Source organism: Giraffa tippelskirchi, chromosome 10 (genome assembly GCF_054371585.1).
Source record: "Giraffa tippelskirchi isolate mGirTip1 chromosome 10, T2T-mGirTip1v1.2.pri, whole genome shotgun sequence".
NCBI classification, from domain to species: Eukaryota; Metazoa; Chordata; class Mammalia; order Artiodactyla; family Giraffidae; genus Giraffa; species Giraffa tippelskirchi.
Window position 1 is genome coordinate 141661460 of NC_137284.1, and position 18379 is coordinate 141679838.

Below are 18379 nucleotides of genomic sequence, written 5' to 3' on the forward strand. Positions count from 1 at the left end.
TGACCAGCATCTGTGCAGGAGAGACCAGAGTCTGGATTAAGACAATGGGAATAGAAAGGAAGCTAGTGATGAATACATATTTAGAATGCAACACTAATTGAACATGGGAAGTCTAGGTTGACTGCCAAGTCTATGGAATGTTCCAGGGGGATATCAGGCCACTGACTACCATGAGAAACAATGACAGGTGGAACTATGCATTCAGGAGGTGGGCACGTGAATCATGGAAATCAGGAGAGGGTCAGAGACCTGGGAACCATCAGCACTGGAGTCAGTGGGATCATCCAGGAAGAGAAGAAAGAAGAGAAGGAGAGGGCCAAGGAAAAAACCCTGGGATACAGGTATCTCAGAAGATGAAGAGGATTTGGGGTTAGGGGAGGCAACTGGAAAGGACTGGTAAGAGAAAAAGGAGAAGAAAGAGCTGTATGGGTGGGAAGTCAGAGCAGGAAAGAATCTCAAGAACAGGGGAGAGGGTTACGTTGCCAAGAGGGTAAGTGGACCATGTAAAGGGCTATTTGTGGGCCATTGGAGATCTCGACCCATATTCATTTTGTGATGTGGCAAAGCCTGCAGCCTAACTGAAGTGAGTTGAGACGTGAGTGAGAAGTGAACAAGGGAAAACTAAAGAGTAAAACAGCAACTCTGGAGGAGCTTGGCTATTAAGGGAAACTCCAGCTATCGCTGAAGGAACATGCCGGACCCAAGGGCCCCTTGTAGGACAAAAGGGACTCATGCTTACAGAGCTGGAGAAGTGACAGCCTGGAGAATGACAGTGGAGGGTGACTGGTGGAAACCACAGGCAAAAGTTAGTAATATCGATGGTCCCTGAACATGGTCTCTGGGGAAAGGGAGCAGGACCCTGTGTGTGGAGAAGGAACTGTCCTCCTCTGAGACCCCAGCAAGAAGCTGACTTGAGTGTGGCACCCGAATGCATGCTTGTGGGTCTTTCCTGGCCCACTCAGAAGCGGGCAGGGAGTAGGCTCATTAATTCATTCAGCCCATGTTTGAGGGCCCACCATGTACTAGGTGCTGTCTTCCCTCACCCGACCTTACACTTTAGCTATGTGAACTCCTGGTAGTTTCCCCAGCGGGCCATGCTTGCCTTTGCCTTTGCAGTTTAGTACATGTCCCTTGTGCCCACGGTACCCTTCTTGGCCCTCTTCTGCCCTTGCTTCCCCTTTGTCAGAATAACTCGCAGCTTTGGGTCTCAATAGCTGTCTCTCCAAGGAAGCCTTTGCTAACCCCCTACTCCTCACTAGAACTGCCTTGAAATGGGAACTCTGCTAGTCAAAGCACCCTGCCCACCTCTATAGTAGTTTATGGAACTCCTGAAATCACTTGTATACTTGTCTAGCTTGTGCTTGGCATGCTAGAAAGATTTTTTATCCCAAATGGATGATGAACAATGACATAATCCCTGCCTCGACGCAGTAGTTGATTGTGAAGTTGATTCAGATTTGGGTTTGCATGGTACAGTTGCAATCAGGACAAGGAGGCAGAGACTTGAGGGTAGAGAGACATTGAAATTGCCCATGGGAGACCCAGTCAGGAAGGAAGTATAGTTGGAAGGGGACAGATAAACTTGGAGAAAGGGGTGGATGAACAGACTGGAGGTTTTGTTGTGGTCAGTGACCAAGTTCAGGAGATGCTGGAAAGGCTGAAGGATGAGCAGTTGTAGGATCCAAGAGCAATGGAAGATTTGAGGTCTGAGGTTTCTAAGGTGGAGCAGTTTAGCATGATGACTGGGTCCAGGGCACAGCCAGGGAAGTGAGTGGCTGAAGTTATCTGGAGATCAATTTTTAAATGTTTGGAGTTGAGAAAGTAAAGGGATGTGTGTGTGTGTGTGTGTGTGTGTGCGCACGCGCATGTGCTTGGAGTGGTTGTGGTGTTGAATGGCCTTCCTTAGGGATTCTGAAGCCACCCAACATACGGATTGGGCCAGTCAAGGTCTGAAAATGACCAAAGACCAGAAGGGAGAGACGTGACACTGACAAATGGCAGGAAACTTAAAGAGGTGTGAGGGGGTAGCCATGGAGAGTCTTGCCTGGGGGATCTGGGACAATGCTGACCATGTGGCCAGTCTCTGTATCAATGGCTGTGTTAAAACACAGACCTACTGTGAGGAAGGGATGCTGTAGCATCTTGTTTCCAGGAGCTGGAGGGAGGGCTCTCTGTGAAAAGTTTTGAGAGGTAAGGTGACACTGTCTTACCTCGATCCCTTCCCAGGCCATCTATAAAAAATGGTAACTTTGTTGTGAAAAGTAGATCTCTTCCCCCCATTTTGTGAACAGATTGATCGGTATCAATGAATGAGACATTAAGATGTGGAATTTCTGAATTCATCAATTCGTACTAACAACTCCCATTTATTGGGAACGCTTGCTGTATTCTAGCACTGTGCTAAGAGCTTTATGTTCACAATTACTTTTAATTATCCTCAAAACATTAAGAGAAAGTAATAGCATACCCTATTTATAGATGAAAAATATGAGGCTCAGAGAAAACTTTGTCTCTCAAAGTCATATATTCAAAATGACAGATCTGGGCTTCAAACCAAGTCTGCCCAGCTTTGAGCAGTATTTGATTCTCTAAGATAGTGGTTGGATGGCATCAACGACTCTATGGACATGAGTTTGAGCAAGTCCATCTGGGAGATGGTGAAGGACAGGGAAGCCTGGCACACTGCAGTCCATGGGATCGCAAAGAGACACGACTGAACTACTGAAAAACAGCAACAAGGATAGTGGAAATTTGGAAGGAAATAAAACTTTTTATAATAGCACAACCCTACATACTTATGTCCTCAGCACTAGCAGTCTGAACAGCACTCCTGATTCCCAAGTTAATGTAAAGTGGTCCAAAATACCTGAAAGAGTATTTTGCCTTCATAATCCACGTACCAGTTATATTGGCTAGTTGTATTGGTGTGGCTGAAAAAATTACTCTATTTTGTGTCCTAACGCTGATGTCAGTGTTAATGTGTTGGTCATTATAGAGTTGCCGGCAGCACAAACCCAGCACTATTATCTCTTCTCTTGGGGAGAATGGGGAGAGGGGGTGTTGGACTACCACTGATTCATGGTGTCTATAGACTAAGGACCAGCCTCCTTCTTGAAATTATTACCCTTTTAACTTTGTAAATCGTATGAATCCAGCAAGATTAGCCAATGCAAAGTGAACCCGAGGACCCATTTCCTCCAACAAGAATACCAGATGTAGAGAAGTCATTGCCTTAAGGTGGTTCAACCCTCCTTTGTGATGTGGACAAGCAGTTAAGTGCAGTTAGTGGTTAGAACTGCCTTGAGGTCAGGCAGATTCTGGTTTGTATTCTGGGCTCTGTGGTTTCAGGCAAGTCGCAGTCTGTAAGCCTTAGTTTCTTTATTTGTAAAATGGAGCTAAGAGTACCTCCCTCAGAGTTGTTAGGAGGATCAGTGAGTGGACCCACTGAGACCTCTTAGCACTGAACGGCACTCAGTGCTATCAGCAGTGAGACATTGATTGGATAGATACATTTTTTAATTGTATGTAATATGCATGGGTCTTCAACACAGTTTTCTTGAGGGCCAGTAAATTTTGGAAGTCTCAGCTCCCAGATGTGTAATATACTAAATAAGTGCTGGATATGATGTAGCGGATTTTTTCTTTTCTAATGGAAGTCCTTTCTTTGTCCACCTGTCTGTTTTGTTTTGTTTTGTTTTTAGCAGGGAGGATTTGATGGGGTCCTGAGAGAGGAGGTCGTGGCTGAGAAGCTCTACCAACTGGGGCGCTCAGGCTCTGGGACGGAGCAGGTCTACCTCAGCCTGACTTTATCAGTGAGTATGACAAGGTCACCGTTGGGTGGCTCCATCTTGACCCTGGTTGGCCCATATCCATGTTCTCTGATACTCACAGTTATTTTGGTGGTCCCAAATCTCGGAGTCTTGCATTTGACAGAGAATGGCAATGAGTTATTTATGCTTGACATCAAAGAGCCCTGGCCAGTCCAGTAATCAGCTGCCTTCCCCCCAATTCCTTTGTTTTCATTTCCTTCACAGTCTGTTTCTTTCATCTTAAGCAGTCTGTTTTATAGTGATCAATGCTTTCTTTCTAGGAGGTTGAATTTGATTCTGTAAAACCAATCAAAAACCCTTTTAAGATTTTTTTTTTTCTCTGATCAGTGGCAGGACTAAAATTTATATCTGAATCCAGGGGAACAAAGTATTTTGGTATTGACTTGGCCCCTTCCCAAAAATAAGTAGCTGTGAGCTATAGCTCACTTTCCAAAAGATAACCTATTATGAAAGAAAACATGTATTGTTATTCATCAATTTATAAGATTTCAATACTAGCACAGACTCTTGACTCTAAATTTATCATAAGAGAAGCTGTAAGAGCAGATTACTTAAGATTTCAGCATTTGTCCTCATTTTGTTTCTTTATAGACACAGAAATACAATTTATCTCTTTCTGCTTCTCATATTGTAAAGCTTTAACTACCCCTTGGAGGCCACAGAGTAAGTACAGATAGGTTGGTGAAAAAAACACACTGAAATTCTGCTATGGCACCATACTTTGGCTCAAGCATATATAATTCATAGCAAGGCTGTTTTGTCTTAGATTTGAACGAGCGAACTACCTAAGAAATGTTAAGCCCCTTTCACCCATGCTGGTTTCACGGCATGTCCTTTGACAACAGCATACGAAGGCTCTCATCTTTTACTTTTATTTTCACTTCACGACATTTTAGGAATGACTCTGCAAGTCAGGCAATAACATACAGGGAGCACCCTGGCTGTGTTGCACTGTGTTAGGCTTTGGAATGGAAGATAGTGCCCGCAGCCAGTACGTCCCCACATAAGTTCCTTTGAATCAGAATTCTACTTACGTACACAGTACCTCGCCTTCAATTGATCTGCAAAAAAGCACAATTCTTTAAATCTTACTTCAGCTAGATGGACTGAAGCTTAACTTACTTTGTCACTGACCTCCTTACATTTGAGATATTATATGTTGATTTACTTTGCCCTAATAACCTGTCTTACTGAATACACTTTCTTAGGTTTGGCCAGGTTAGTGATTTTCCCCCCTTATATCTTACTTATGTTACATGTAATTTTTAAACTTTCTTTTATTACTTGTGTGCACAGTTTCTCTCCTCCGCAATGTCGTAAGTTTATAAGGGCTAACTATAGCTCTAGTCCATCATTATATGTGTTTCTCGTCACATCAAGCTTAATGCCTTGTACATAGTAGGTTTTTTAGTAATTATTACTGTTCTAATGGCCTTCATTAAACATTCTTATCATTGTTATATTTGAGAACTTGCTTATGATGACACTTTATCAATTGGCTTTGTCTGACTCTGGCATCACAGCGTAGACCAGTGACAAGAATCTTTGTTCCAAGTGACCAAATTCCCCTCCAACCCCTGAGGAAGTTCAGTAGATGCAAGATTTCATGGAGAGCATCTGAGACGCGGATTCTGGAAATTTGGAGTTGCTTCTCTATTACTGACTTGCTAAGTGATTTTAAGCTATTTGTATACTTCTCTGTACCCAACATGCCTCCTCACTCCATTGGGGATAATGTGCCCTACAGATCTCACAGATTTGTTTGATCAGATGAGATTATCATGATTGGCTTTGAAAACCAAGCCTGAGAAAGTATAGGAAGTGTTGTTATTAATGATCACTTGATTAGGTGTGAACTCGTCTAACATTTTGTTTGAATTCTAGGCATTTGCTTTTTCTTTTCTTCTACAAGATAAAGGCTTTGGCTTTATTGCTTTTATGTGTGTGCATGTTTTTATAAAATATAAAACTCTGCTCTAAAGGTCTTCATGAACACTGCTTTAATTTGCCTTTTCATGTTGTGTTTTTCTTGCTAACAACCCTAATTTTCCAAGCTATTATTTCCTTCAGAGGAATGCATTTTTGATGGGGTTTGTAGTCTCTTTTGAGATCCTGTTAGTAATAGGCTTCAGGTTTTATCCTCTCACTCCTACAATACTTTCAAAGGAAATTCTGGATTTCTCCACCAACTTTTATTTCCAGATGTCTTGAGAAGCCTGAGTCAGTTCAGTTCAGTCGCTCAGTCGTGTCCAACTCTCTGCGACCCCATGAATTGCAGCACGCCAGGCCTCTCTGTCCATCACCAACTCCCGGAGTCTACCCAAACCCATGTTCATCGAGTCGGTGATGCCATCCAACCATCTCATCCTCTGTCGTCCCCTTCTCCTCCCACCCCCAATCCTACCCAGCATTAGGGTCTTTTCCAATGAGTCAACCCTTCGCATGAGGCGGCCAAAGTATTGGAGCTTCAGCTTCAACATCAGACCTTCCAATGAACACCCAGGATTGATCTCTTTTAGGATGGATTGATTGGATCTCCTTGCAGTCCAAGAAACTCTCACGAGTCTTCTCCAATGCCACAGTTCAAAAGCATCAATTCTGTGGCGCTCAGCTTTCTTCACCGTCCAACTCTCACATCCATACATGACCACTGGAAAAACCATAGCCTTGACTAGATGGACTTTTGTTGGCAAAGTAATGTCTCTGCTTTTAAACATGCTATCTAGGTTGGCCATAACCTTCCTTCCAAGGAGTAAGTGTCTTTTAATTTCATGGCTGCAGTCACCATCAGCAGTGATTCTGGAGCCCAAAAAAGTAAAGTCTGACACTGTTTCCACTGTTTCCCCATCTATTTCCCATGGAGTGATGGGACCAGATGCCATGATCTTAGTTTTCTGAACGTTGAGCTTTAAACCAACTTTTTCACTCTCCTCCTTCACCTTCATCAAGAGGCTCTTTAGTTCTTCTTCACTTTCTGCCATAAGGGTGGTGTCATCCGCATATCTGAGGTTATTGATATTTCTCCCGGCAATCTTGATTCCAGCTTGTGTTTCTTCCAGCCCAGCGTTTCTCATGATGTACTCTGCATATAAGTTAAATAAGCAGGGTGACAATCTGCTAAAGCCACATTAAAGTCTTTTACCTTTTATTTTCTCAGGATCTTGATTTAACTGACGTTAGCATCCTCTGTGGATATGTTCACCTACAGAAGTTGGATCTTTCAGTAAATAAAATTGAAGGTATGTCGTTGTCATTCTAGTAAATCAATGGATCACTGAATTATTACAAAATTTAAGCTTTGCAGAGTGCAATATAGTTTAATACTACCAAACTTGATATAAATGCTATTGTGGATCAGTTTATGCATTGATCCTTTATTTTCCATGAGGAAAAAAAAAAAGCACCTCTGACGAGAAAAGAAAAACTCAGAGGTCAGCAAACATGCTGTACTATGCGATGATTGAGACACACTCAGTGATATTGAAGAGTATTGGACGGAATGTTTGCTCTTTCCTTTCCAGAGATGGATCGTTACTTCTTTAATGCTTCCTGAATATTTGATGGTTCCCATTTCTTTCCCTCTATTAGTTTATTCAGAGGAGAGGAATTAGTCTTTTTCTTTCCCCTTTAATGGATGCTTTTCTTTAATTTGCATTTGCATATACATCTTAATCCTGGCTAGCTACTTCTGTTCTTATTTGAGTACCAGGGATTCAGAAATTTTTTTCCCCCTCTTTGCTCTCTCTGTGTAGTTAGTGGGTTCTTACAGGTCTAACCCTGCCATTTATAGTTCCTTATAAAGTATCTGTTGTGATACCTTGCTCACATTTAATGAAATTAGTCACAGTTTCTTCAAAGCTTGATCCTTGTTTCTGTAATAATTTTCTGATCTTATTTGAAATTTCTAACCTGCTTCTTTCTTCACTGATAACCTTTCTATTCACTTCTTTAGCTCTTTTTTTAAGACCATTAAGGGTCACTGATATGGTCTTCTCTGATTCATTTTCTGATTTCTTCCTCCCATCTGACTGCAGTAATTAAAATTCACTCCTTTCAATGGCTAAGACACATTCCAGCATATTTTAATTTTAAAGTTCTACTGTTTTGAAACACTTTTTATGATTTTTTTTCTAGTGTCACACAACTTTTTTTTTTTGGAAAATTACAAACGTGCACAAGTAGAAAGGTTTGTAATGAATATTCAGGTTCAACAATTATCAGGTCGTGGGCCCTCTTGGCTCACCCATCCTCCCCTGGCCCCCTCCCCAGGGCTATTTAAGGCAATTCCCAGATACCATATCGTCAGAAAGACTTTTTAGTGGTACTAGCAGGTACTCTCCCCACAACCCATACCTTCAAGCTTGTTTTCACTTACTAGATAAGGGGTTGCAGGGACTCCAAGAATTTTTAGTGCTGGATGACAGAGAAAGAAATGTGGCTTCAGACCTTTGTCCCTTGAGCAAGTAGTCCCTGGGAGCAAATGAAGCTTTCCTCTTCAGATCAGTCTCTTTCAATCTTACATGTCATCTTTTATTAACTCCTCGAGTGTTCAAGAACCTACTGTGAGTGAAATGAGTGAAAGTGAAAAGTATTAATCGTGTCCAACTCTTTGCGACCCCACGGACTGTAGCCTGCCAGGCTCCTCTGTCCATAGAATTCTCCAGACAAAAATACTGGAGTGGGTAGCCATTCCCTTCTCCAGGGGGTCTTCCCAATCCAGTGATCAAACCCAGGTCTCCTGCAGTGCAGGCCGTTTCTTAACCATCTGAGCCACCAGGGAAGCCTTGTGTTGTTGTTCAGTCGCTCAGTTCAGTTCAGTCACTCAGTCGTGTCCAATTCTGTGACCCCATGCGCTGCCGCACATCAGGCTTCCCTATCCTTCACCATCTCCTGGAGCTTACTCAAACTCATCTTCATTGAGTCGGTGATGCCGTCAAGTCATCTTGTTCTCTGTCGCCCCCTTCTCCTGCCTTCAATCTTTCCCAGCATCAGGGTTGGCTTTCCCAGCTCCAGTGAGTTGGCTCTTCTCATCAGATGGCCAAAGTATTGGAGCTTCAGCTTTAGCATCAATCCTTCCAATGAATATTCAGGGTTGATTTCCTTTAGGACGGACTGGTTTGATCTCCCTGCTGTCCAAGGGACTCTTAAGAGTCATCTCCAACACCACAGTTTGAAAGCATCAATTCGAAAGCAACGTGTAAGACATAGTATATATTTTTCTTTCCAAGAGAACAGCTTTTTTGATGGCCTGATATGGACCAGATTTCAACTTTCATCAGTATTACCTGGAGGGGGCCTATTAAAACAGAGATGCCTGTGCCCCACCCTCAGACTTTCTGATTCTGTAGATCTGAGGTGGGACTTGAAAATTTGCATTGCTAATTACTTCCCCTGAAAGCAGAGACGGGACCACACTTTGAGAACAGTGGATGCAGACATGAGGAGCTCCTGCCATCTGGTGGAAACCAAGGTCACTACACCGAGTAGAGAGAGGAGTCCAGCAACCCAGACTGAATTTTTTCCTATCAGAGTAATTTGAAAGCACTGGCTGTATACCAGATGTGAAATGTACTCACCATCCAAGTGGTAGCTGCTGCTTCTGCTTTAAGATAGTGCTCCATGGTACAGCACTTACCTGCCCACAGAAAGATCAACTTCAAGGGGACATGGGGGCCTGTGGAAATGAAAAGGGTCAATCGAGATCATCGCTGACAGACATAGAGCTGATCTTGGCTGGCACAAATAGGCAAAACTGTAGGCAAATAGGCAAAATTGTGAAGCAATTACAGTTTCTCCTTAGCTTTCCTCTTACAGGCAGCCTTCCTGGATTTGCTCATGAATTCCCACCAAAGCGTTGATGTCTTAATGTTTTGTAATTTCATGAGAAAGACAGGCTAAAGAAGGCTGTGGTTTAGACCAGAGAAATGAAGTAGAAATTGGTAGGAATCTCATGGCTTGTGCCACCCTGAGAAGCAAAGATGTTGAGAGGATGGGTGGGGAGGGCCCTCACCTTAGCAGCTCCACATTCTTCATGACACAACCCCAGGGTTCGGCTGTGCTCCCTTCTCCTGGCCTGGGGGTGACTCTGTTACCTGGTGAAAAAAGAAGCACTTTGCTGGGCTTCAGGGGTGTGAAGGCTGTGTTCTCCTCCAGAGGCCGTCCTCTGAAGAGTTGTGATGGGTGGCTGTGTGATCTAGAGTGAAAAGATGGGTGGAGATGCCCGTTACTGATAGAGATGGTGCTGTAAATCCTTAAGACGTGACTCTTCTCGAGCCTCTCCCTGATTCTCCTGCTGCCCCAAACTCCATCTCCTGTCAAGTGTCAGAGAGAAACAGCATGCTTCACTATTTCTTATGTTGTATATGTCATGTCATTAGGACTGAATATTAGCACAATAGTCTTTTACTTAGTATTCTAAGTACAGAATATTGGCTGGGGATAAAATGTAAAACTCAGACATGGTTTTGAACCAGCCCAGAATCAAAGTAAAATAATAGCCATAATTTAAATCACTTCAAATAATTAATGAGATTTAAGATTGAGTCCATCTGAAACAAAATGTAATTTATAACAAAGAGCTAATTGTGGCATTTGCCGTCTTTCCGAAGAAAAGACCTAATGCAGTTATTCAGGGGCTGATTATCAAGAGGATTATGTGCAGCTTTAGTTCCTCCAAGCCTGGCATTTTTGAAGCATTGACTGGTAGCAGCCTGGGGAGAGTGAGCTGAGACTCAGGAAACCTTGGCCATTTTTCTTGAGGATGCTGGAAGATGGCAACAGGAGGAGGGGTGAGGGGGCCCTGGAGAAGAATAGTTCCATTGTGGGGGTGGGGGGCCCTGGAGAAGAAGGTTACATTGTAGGCTCATGATGTGCTTTCCATGCTCTGTGTGTGTGTGTGTGTGTGTGTGTGTGTGTGTGTGTGTGTGTGTGTTGTTTTGCTTATTCCTATTTTTGTTCATTTAACTCATCTGGAATAATGAAGATGGGCTTGCAACTAGCGTAATTTTCAAATGTCCTGATATAATGTTTGCTGTTTTTAATGACTTTGTCTAATTTTTATTTTATTGGCTTACTTTATTCTGTATTCATTTCCACTGTCCCTCCTCCCAGATTTGTCTTGTGTGAGCTGTATGCCTTATCTTCTAGAACTTAATGCTTCTCAGAATCACCTGACAACATTCTTCAATTTCAAGCCACCCAAAAACCTCAAGGTAGGTTTTATTCATACACTAATTTCATGTGTTAACTGATTTGTGAAATACATTAACAAGCCAAACAGCACCCAAAGAGAATTCAGAGAGAATAAGATAGAGGGAAAATGAATTTTAAAAAAGGAGAAGGACTTGTGTATCATTTATTTTAGAAAAAAAGATAGAGTCTTTCAGGAGATGTTTTTCAGAAGCTTTGCTGAAACCTAGTGTTCAAACCAAAGAATTAACTTCCTTCCTTTTTCTATGCTTCATTTAAATACTAGTAATCGTTTGTTTATTTTTGTTATAGTGGAACAATTTTGTACCTGAAAATATTTGTAAAAATTTCCTAGGGGCTTACATTTTGCCTTCTTATTGATCCAACCTTAGCTTCTGTTTAGAAACAGTGATTTCAGATCTTCATTCTTGCTTCTCTGCACATGCTTCTGCATTTCTCAGGCAGAATGAAACTTGAGGAATGTTGATTGACAGAGCAGCTTACTCTGCTATGGAACCCAGTGTCTCACGCTTTAATGTGAATATAGCTCACGTGGCGTTCTTGTGAAAATGAGATTCTAACCTAGTAGAACTGGGGTGGGCCTGAGACTCTCCTTTCTAACAACTTTCCTGGCAAGCCATTGCTGCTGGTCCATGGACCATACTTAATTAAGCAGAGAGATCACAGACTGATGGTACCCCAATTTTCTGCACGTTAGAATCACCTGGGAAATTTTAAAAACTGCTGAAGCCTGGACCCCACTCCCAGAGATTCTGATTCAAGTGGTCCAAAGTAAGGCCTGAGTGTGGGGATTTTTCAAGGACCCCGCCCACGTGGCTGTAACATGCTGATGAATTTGGGAACTATTGCAACAAGCTGGGGTTGAGTGTCCTTCTACTGGACTCAAGTATTTCATTAAAATTTATTTTGCAGAATGGAGAACAGTTGCCTTTTATTATCTACTAGTTTTACTTTATTTGTAAACCCAATTAATTTAGATCCAAAGTATCCTTCTGGGTCCATTTGAAGTCAAGAATCTGACACCCTCTCCACTGCCAGGGAGATGTCTCTCTCAATTTTTCTTCTGTTGTTTCACATTGCTACATTTTTATCAGTAGTGAGTTTTTTCCCTTTGAAGTTACAGTTATTGTTGGGGTAACATTCCTTTATCCAGATAAGCCACACAAAGTGCCTATTGGTCTTCAGTGTGGGGCCTCACGGTCTCCAGGGCATCAGAAATTGTTCTTGCAGAGCTGTCTAGATTCTCTGTCCTTTGCTGTCTGGATTCTTTGTTCCTTCCATCTTGCCCTAGGCCCCAGGGAAACCAGCCACAGCAACAGAGTGAACCCTTCTGGGAAAAACTTTCCTGGAGTTTCTTTTATTCACAACCTTACCTCACCCCATCCCCCAAAAGACTGTGCAAGTAAACCAAAGCAAATCAGATAACCCATCTCTTTTTTTTTCAAGAGCAGTTTTAGGTTCAGAGCAAAATTGAGGGGAAGGGACAGAGATTTCCCATATATCTCCTGCCCCCACTATATGCACAGCTTCCCCACGGTCAACAGTCCCCACCAGAGTGGGGCATTTGTTACTCTCCAACCTATGACACATCATGGTCACCCCAAAACCACAGTTTATGTTAGGATTCACTCTTGGTGTCATACGGGCTGTGGGTTTGGACAAGTGTATAATGATGTGTTTCCATCGTTATGGCAGATACCTCAGTGTTTAAGGTTCCTAGAGAATTAAGAGCAGATATATTGGTACCTTTAGAAAAGTACTTGCAAACTGCCAGAATGCCCCTGATGAGGTACTTCAACCCTGTGTGAACCCTAAGTGAACCCTTTGTGAACCTGGGAGGGGAATGATCGAGATCTTCCAGGGTTTCCAATGCAAGATCTTACCAGATCCCCCCAGTAGAACTATGAGGCAGCTGGGATGGTCCCATTTTACACATGGGTTTGCAGAAGCACAAAAGGTCGAATAACTTACTTAACCTTTCCTGGGAGGTCACAGGGCTGGCACTGAACCCCATGACGGAGACCCAAAGCCCATTTTTTTCCAGTAAATCAGGCTTGTGTATAATATTCCACCCTTTGGGGAAGCTTTGCTTTTGTTTCATTTATTATTTTAGTGCCTTATACCACCAACCAGAGAAAGCATACGTGTCCCAAAGAACAGGAGCCTTTACTTGTACCCTTTTTATATTTGCTGGAATGATTTTGCTTTTAGTAGGTGAAGAAGTCGGAGAAGGCAATGGCACCCCACTCCAGTACTCTTGCCTGGAGAATCCCATGGACGGAGGAGCCTGGTAGGCTGCAGTCCATGGGGTCGCTACGAGTCAGACACGACTGAGCGACTTCACTTTCACTTTTCACTTTCGTGCATTGGAGAAGGAAATGACAACCCACTCCAGTGTTCTTGCCTGGAGAATCCCAGGGACAGCAGAGCCTAGTGGGCTGCTGTCTATGGGGTCGCACAGAGTCGGGCACAACTGAAGCGACTTAGCAGCAGCAGCAGCAGGTGAAGAAGTTTCATCTGATTGATGGGCACTTCTTACAAGCTCTGGGCTCCAGTGGAACTCCCAGTGGGAGTCAGGGCAGTATCATAACCCTTTTAAGGTCTCTCAACAAGCCCAGTGTAAATAAATGGATGGATAGAGTCCCGACAGGGGTGTAGTTAAATAGGTATCATGAGCAAAAATGTCAGTTGTAAATAAGCCTAGATAATTAGAAGTTTATTTCTAGCCTATCATTATTATATAGAAGAAAAGAGTAAACATGAATCTTCATTTTGTTATGCCAAACTGACTTTTTAATTCAGTCATGGGATACATTTTACATAGTTGCAACTTGTACATGCATAAAATTTTGTTTCTGATTTTTTTAACTAATAGCGTTTTATTTGCATATTTCTATTTCTTCACATGATTCACTTACTTTTATTTTACTGACTCTGCAGTCTTGTTGCTGTATTGTAATCAATTTAACCACCAGTTTTCTATTCTTTCCACTTGAGCTGTTTTCAAAAAAAATTTTTTAGTGTTCAGTATTTAAAAGTTTTAGTATTTAAAGTATTTAGTATTTAAAATATTGATAAAAATAATCTTAGCAATTTTGGGGGGTTAAAATTACTGTTTTAAAGGGCAAAAGAAGATAAGAATAATACTTATTATATAATTGCTTATAGTTTTCCAGAAAATGGTTACAGTGTGCCCAACAAAGTTATCAGTGCAGTGTTTAAAAATATTTTTTCCATCTTTTGCCAGTAGGTGAATATATTAGTTATTTAATATTGTTTTTCTTTCTCATATTTTTGAGTAGGGACAACTGATACTTTTGCAAATGCTTTCCTATAATAAAACAGTCAATTTTGAGAAAGGGTGCTGAGTAGAAGAGGTATGGCTTGAGGGATAAATAAGAAAAACTTTTCTGGCATTTAGGGGGTGACGTGGGAGAGTAAACTGAGATAGAAACAGAGAAAGTGAAGAAACTAGAAACAGGATATACATATAAACTAGGTGTACACAGGCTACCGGGAGTTAGAGAAGATGGAGACATGGTAAGGGTGAAGTTGAGGTTAAGTTCTGGAGGAAGATCAAGAAAGTTTAAAATAAACGCTGAAAATGGGGAGAGTGACTGCAGAAACGGAAAGCATCTCTGTTGTGGGGGGGGTGTGCACTGGCCACAGGGAAGGGTCTCCCCCTTGCTTCCCCTCAAAGTGGACAGAAAAGAGTCCCAGTTAGGAAATGAACACAGGGCAAGTAAGTTAGCCTGAGTGTGTTTTGAACTGTGAGGTGTAACTCCTCATCAGAAAAGACATTCTTCTTATGCCAGTAATAGTGTGGTTAAGATGAATAACATCCTGCTCTCTTTCTCTCATCAGAAGGTGGATTTTTCCTACAACCAAATTTCAGAAATGTGCAGTTTATCGGCATATGAGTCTCTCACGAAACTAATTTTGGACAGTATCCTTTGAATGAGTAACGGGGAAAGCTTGGTTAATAGGCCCATGTAGTTAATAGATGTGTAATTAATATGTGTATCCTGGATGACATGAAGTAGTGCCAGATAGGCAGATTTACTAGAGATGTGTGACTCATTGAAATGGCTCAGCATTGATACTCACAAAATGAAGGAAGGTATCTTACTGACCATGGAGTAAGATTGCAAGCAAAGCTTGCCAAGAACTTCTTACACCTGAAAAGCTAAGAAGTCAGTCATTCTTCTGATAAACATAGGCTTAGTTTTAGTTCTAGAACCAGATAAAAAGTTCTGTTTACCCAACTCCCTTCTTCAAATTTACTTAAACTGGTGCCCTACTTTATGTAAGTCCAGTATCTGAAAATCCAGATACGACCAAAATTAGTGAGTATTTATTTTACAGAAAAAGTCATATAAAGCTCCCTTTAACTAGTAATCTTCTCCAGTGTATTTCAAATGATTCGTAGCCAACTTTAGCAACATACCTGTTTCACGAGCTAGGCTCCCGTGCGAACAGAGCACCTACTTTCAAGTAGACACACTCCAGCTTCTGGACCCTAAGGGGTTGACGGGATCTGTGAGTTTAATGAGCTTGAACCACTTTACACCAGAGACCGATGTTTTCTGGGTGATAAGGGAGCAGTGCCTTCTCTTTCTCAGTAAGTATCTTTCTACCCACCTGAGGATTTTTGGGGGCAGAGTGGAGAATGAATTGATTGCCCTTGGGTGCCTCATTCCAGGGATGTGGGAGCAGCTAATACACACTACACTTGTAATGAGGCTGGGATGTGGGGAGAACAGAAGATAAATTTTCTTGAAGACATATTTTGTAGGAAAAACCCTTTATTTGTATACGATGGAAAGCTTAAAACGTAGCATCACTCTCTTTAGAACTTATATGTGAAAATGAGCAATTAGTGGAAATTTAGATGGTGCTCTTGAAACAAGCAAGTGTTCCTGAATGTAGCCTAATAAGAAAATGATCAAAATGAAATGTTTTGATGACAAACTAAAAGTAGTACACGTTAGCAGCACCCGTTCACGGAACCTTCACTTTATACTTGACTGTTGTACATGTATTGCATTTGCAAAGAGATAGAATCTGACAGCTCTGAAACAATCTGGCTTGGAGATCTCGTCATCTCGGGCCATCTAGAAGAATGCTCCTCAAGGAGTACCAGCAGCAGCAGCATTGCCTGGAACTTCTTAGAAATGCAGGCTCTTGGATGCTACCCCAGACCTCTGAAATCAGAATCTGCACTTCTAACAAAACCCCCAGGTGATGTGAGTTGATATTAAAGCTTGAAAAGCACTACTCTAGAAGTCAGCTGCCCCCTAAGCCCCAATCAGCCAGAAGAAATTGAGTATCCAGAGCCACTTGTATCCCCCAGGGTACCCTGAGTGACACTGTGACACAGCAGTCTGGAATCCTGCCTCCCAGAAAAATAGTCTTCCATGTGCAGCGTGGAATTGTCAGAGAAAACAATTCAATGATATTTTGGACTGAAGATGCTCTTTAAAACATATCTATCATGAAAGTCTCAATTTCTACTAAATTTATCTTTCCATGTAAAAAGCTAAACTATTATGACTTTGTAAAGGTCAGTGGAGGAAGAAATCAGGGGTTTTTTTTAAACTTAACTTTATATGTAACAATAGAGTCTTCTCTCCAAAGTGTAAAAAGCTTTAATTATTACATCAGAACCGATTGGAATTCAGAATATGGACACATAATTAGAATGTACCGTGGCACTATTCCTCACCTAGGTTTTTAAAAATGCAAAGACAAGTACCCATAACAAGCTTCCCTTCATAAATGACTTCTTAGATAGCTTACAGCTTTGAAAGAGGGTAGGCTAGTTTTTAAACAGTACTAACTATGCCTCTTTCTTTTGTTCTGTTCAGGCATATCATGTTGTGTGTAATTATGTAATTAGAGTTTTTTGAAAAGACTAAAAACCTTTAAGATAAAAAAAGAATTTCTAGACAACTTTTTAATGCCAGTAAACTTGAAAACTTAGATGAAGTGGATAAATCCCTAGAAACGTATTATATACCAAAGCACTGACTTGGAGATAGAAACACTGAGTAGTCCTATCACTATTAAAGTAACTCATTACAAATTAAAATGAATTAAATATCTTCATACAAAAACCCCACCAGACCCAAACTTTGAAGAACAAATCTTTCAAAAATGAACAAATTCATTCAAAGATTTAAAACAGAAAGTGTATGCATGGTTCATTCTAATAAGATTGCTTTGATACCCAAACCAGACAAGGAAAGATAAGAGAAAGGAAAATGGCAGGCTTATTTCACTTATGATATAGACATAAAAATCCTAAACAAAATATTAGCAAACTGGATCTGACAATATATGAAAAAGATAATATACCATGATCAAGTTAGGTTTATCTCATGAATGTAAGGCTAGTTTAACAGAAGCAGATTTTAAAATGTCATTAATAACTTGAACAGATTAAGGGAAATAAACCATGTGATCAATGAATACAAAAAATTTGATAGAATCCATTTTTCCTTCACAATAAAAACTCTTAGTAAACTAGTAACAGGAAATTTCCTCAACTTGGTAAGAATGTCAACAAAAATATTTGAAACAAACTTTATCTCAACTGGGAACATGTTAAAAGCACTCTTTAAAATCAAGGATACAAGGCAAGATAACCACCTTTGCCACTTCTAACCATCATTGTTTTAGAGGTGTTACTCAGTACCAAAAGATAAGAGAAAGAAATTAAAGGAAAATATAAAATTGATACAGAGAAAAAGTCATTTTTTACAAATGATGTGATTGTCTACAAAGAATATGAAAAAGAATTGGCAATAAGTTACTAGAAATAATAGAGTTTTGAGAGTTCAACAAGGTAGTTGGATACAACTTCAATAAATAGAAATCAGCTGCATTACTCTACACCACAAACAAGCAACTAGAAAACACAGCCTTTACAAGAAACACTATTTACAAGAATATATTTCTTATTAAAGATCAGTAAGACCTGTAGAAGGAACATAATAAAACTTTATTGAAGAGTATTAAAGACATAGCTGAAGGGAAATATATTATGTTCCTGGATATGAAGATGGGAGAAGGTATGTAAAAATAATTTTATAGAAAATGAATCAGAAAGGCTAATAAACAAATGACGACATGTCAACCTCACTTGTACTCAGGGAAGTGCAATTCAAGACCATGAGATACTGTGTCACAGCCATTTAATTGGCAGAATGTAAGAAATCTAAAAATACCCCATGTTGGAGAACACATAGGTCAAGAGGATCTCTGGTTTTCTTCCTCCGGGTGTGAAATTAGTTCAACCACTTTGGAAAGCAATTGTGTGCAGTCTTGTAAGGTTGAAC

General features: G+C 41.0%; 1 protein-coding gene across 4 annotated transcripts in view; it reads left to right on the forward strand.

Annotated features, from left to right (window-relative positions):
• The window catches only part of LRGUK (leucine rich repeats and guanylate kinase domain containing), a 121443-nt gene that overhangs the window by 25382 nt on the left and 77682 nt on the right, over positions 1–18379 (forward strand). For 2 of the 4 annotated variants that reach the window (XM_081532926.1, XM_081532922.1), the window contains exons 2-5: positions 3705–3812; positions 6988–7069; positions 10941–11041; positions 14904–14985. In XM_081532926.1, the coding sequence (XP_081389052.1) occupies positions 3705–3812; positions 6988–7069; positions 10941–11041; positions 14904–14985 (373 nt within the window). Of the gene's footprint in view, positions 1–3701; positions 3813–6987; positions 7070–10940; positions 11042–14903; positions 14986–18379 lie in introns of all 4 variants that reach the window. The other 2 variants (XM_081532923.1, XM_081532925.1) reach the window with 1 other exon arrangement.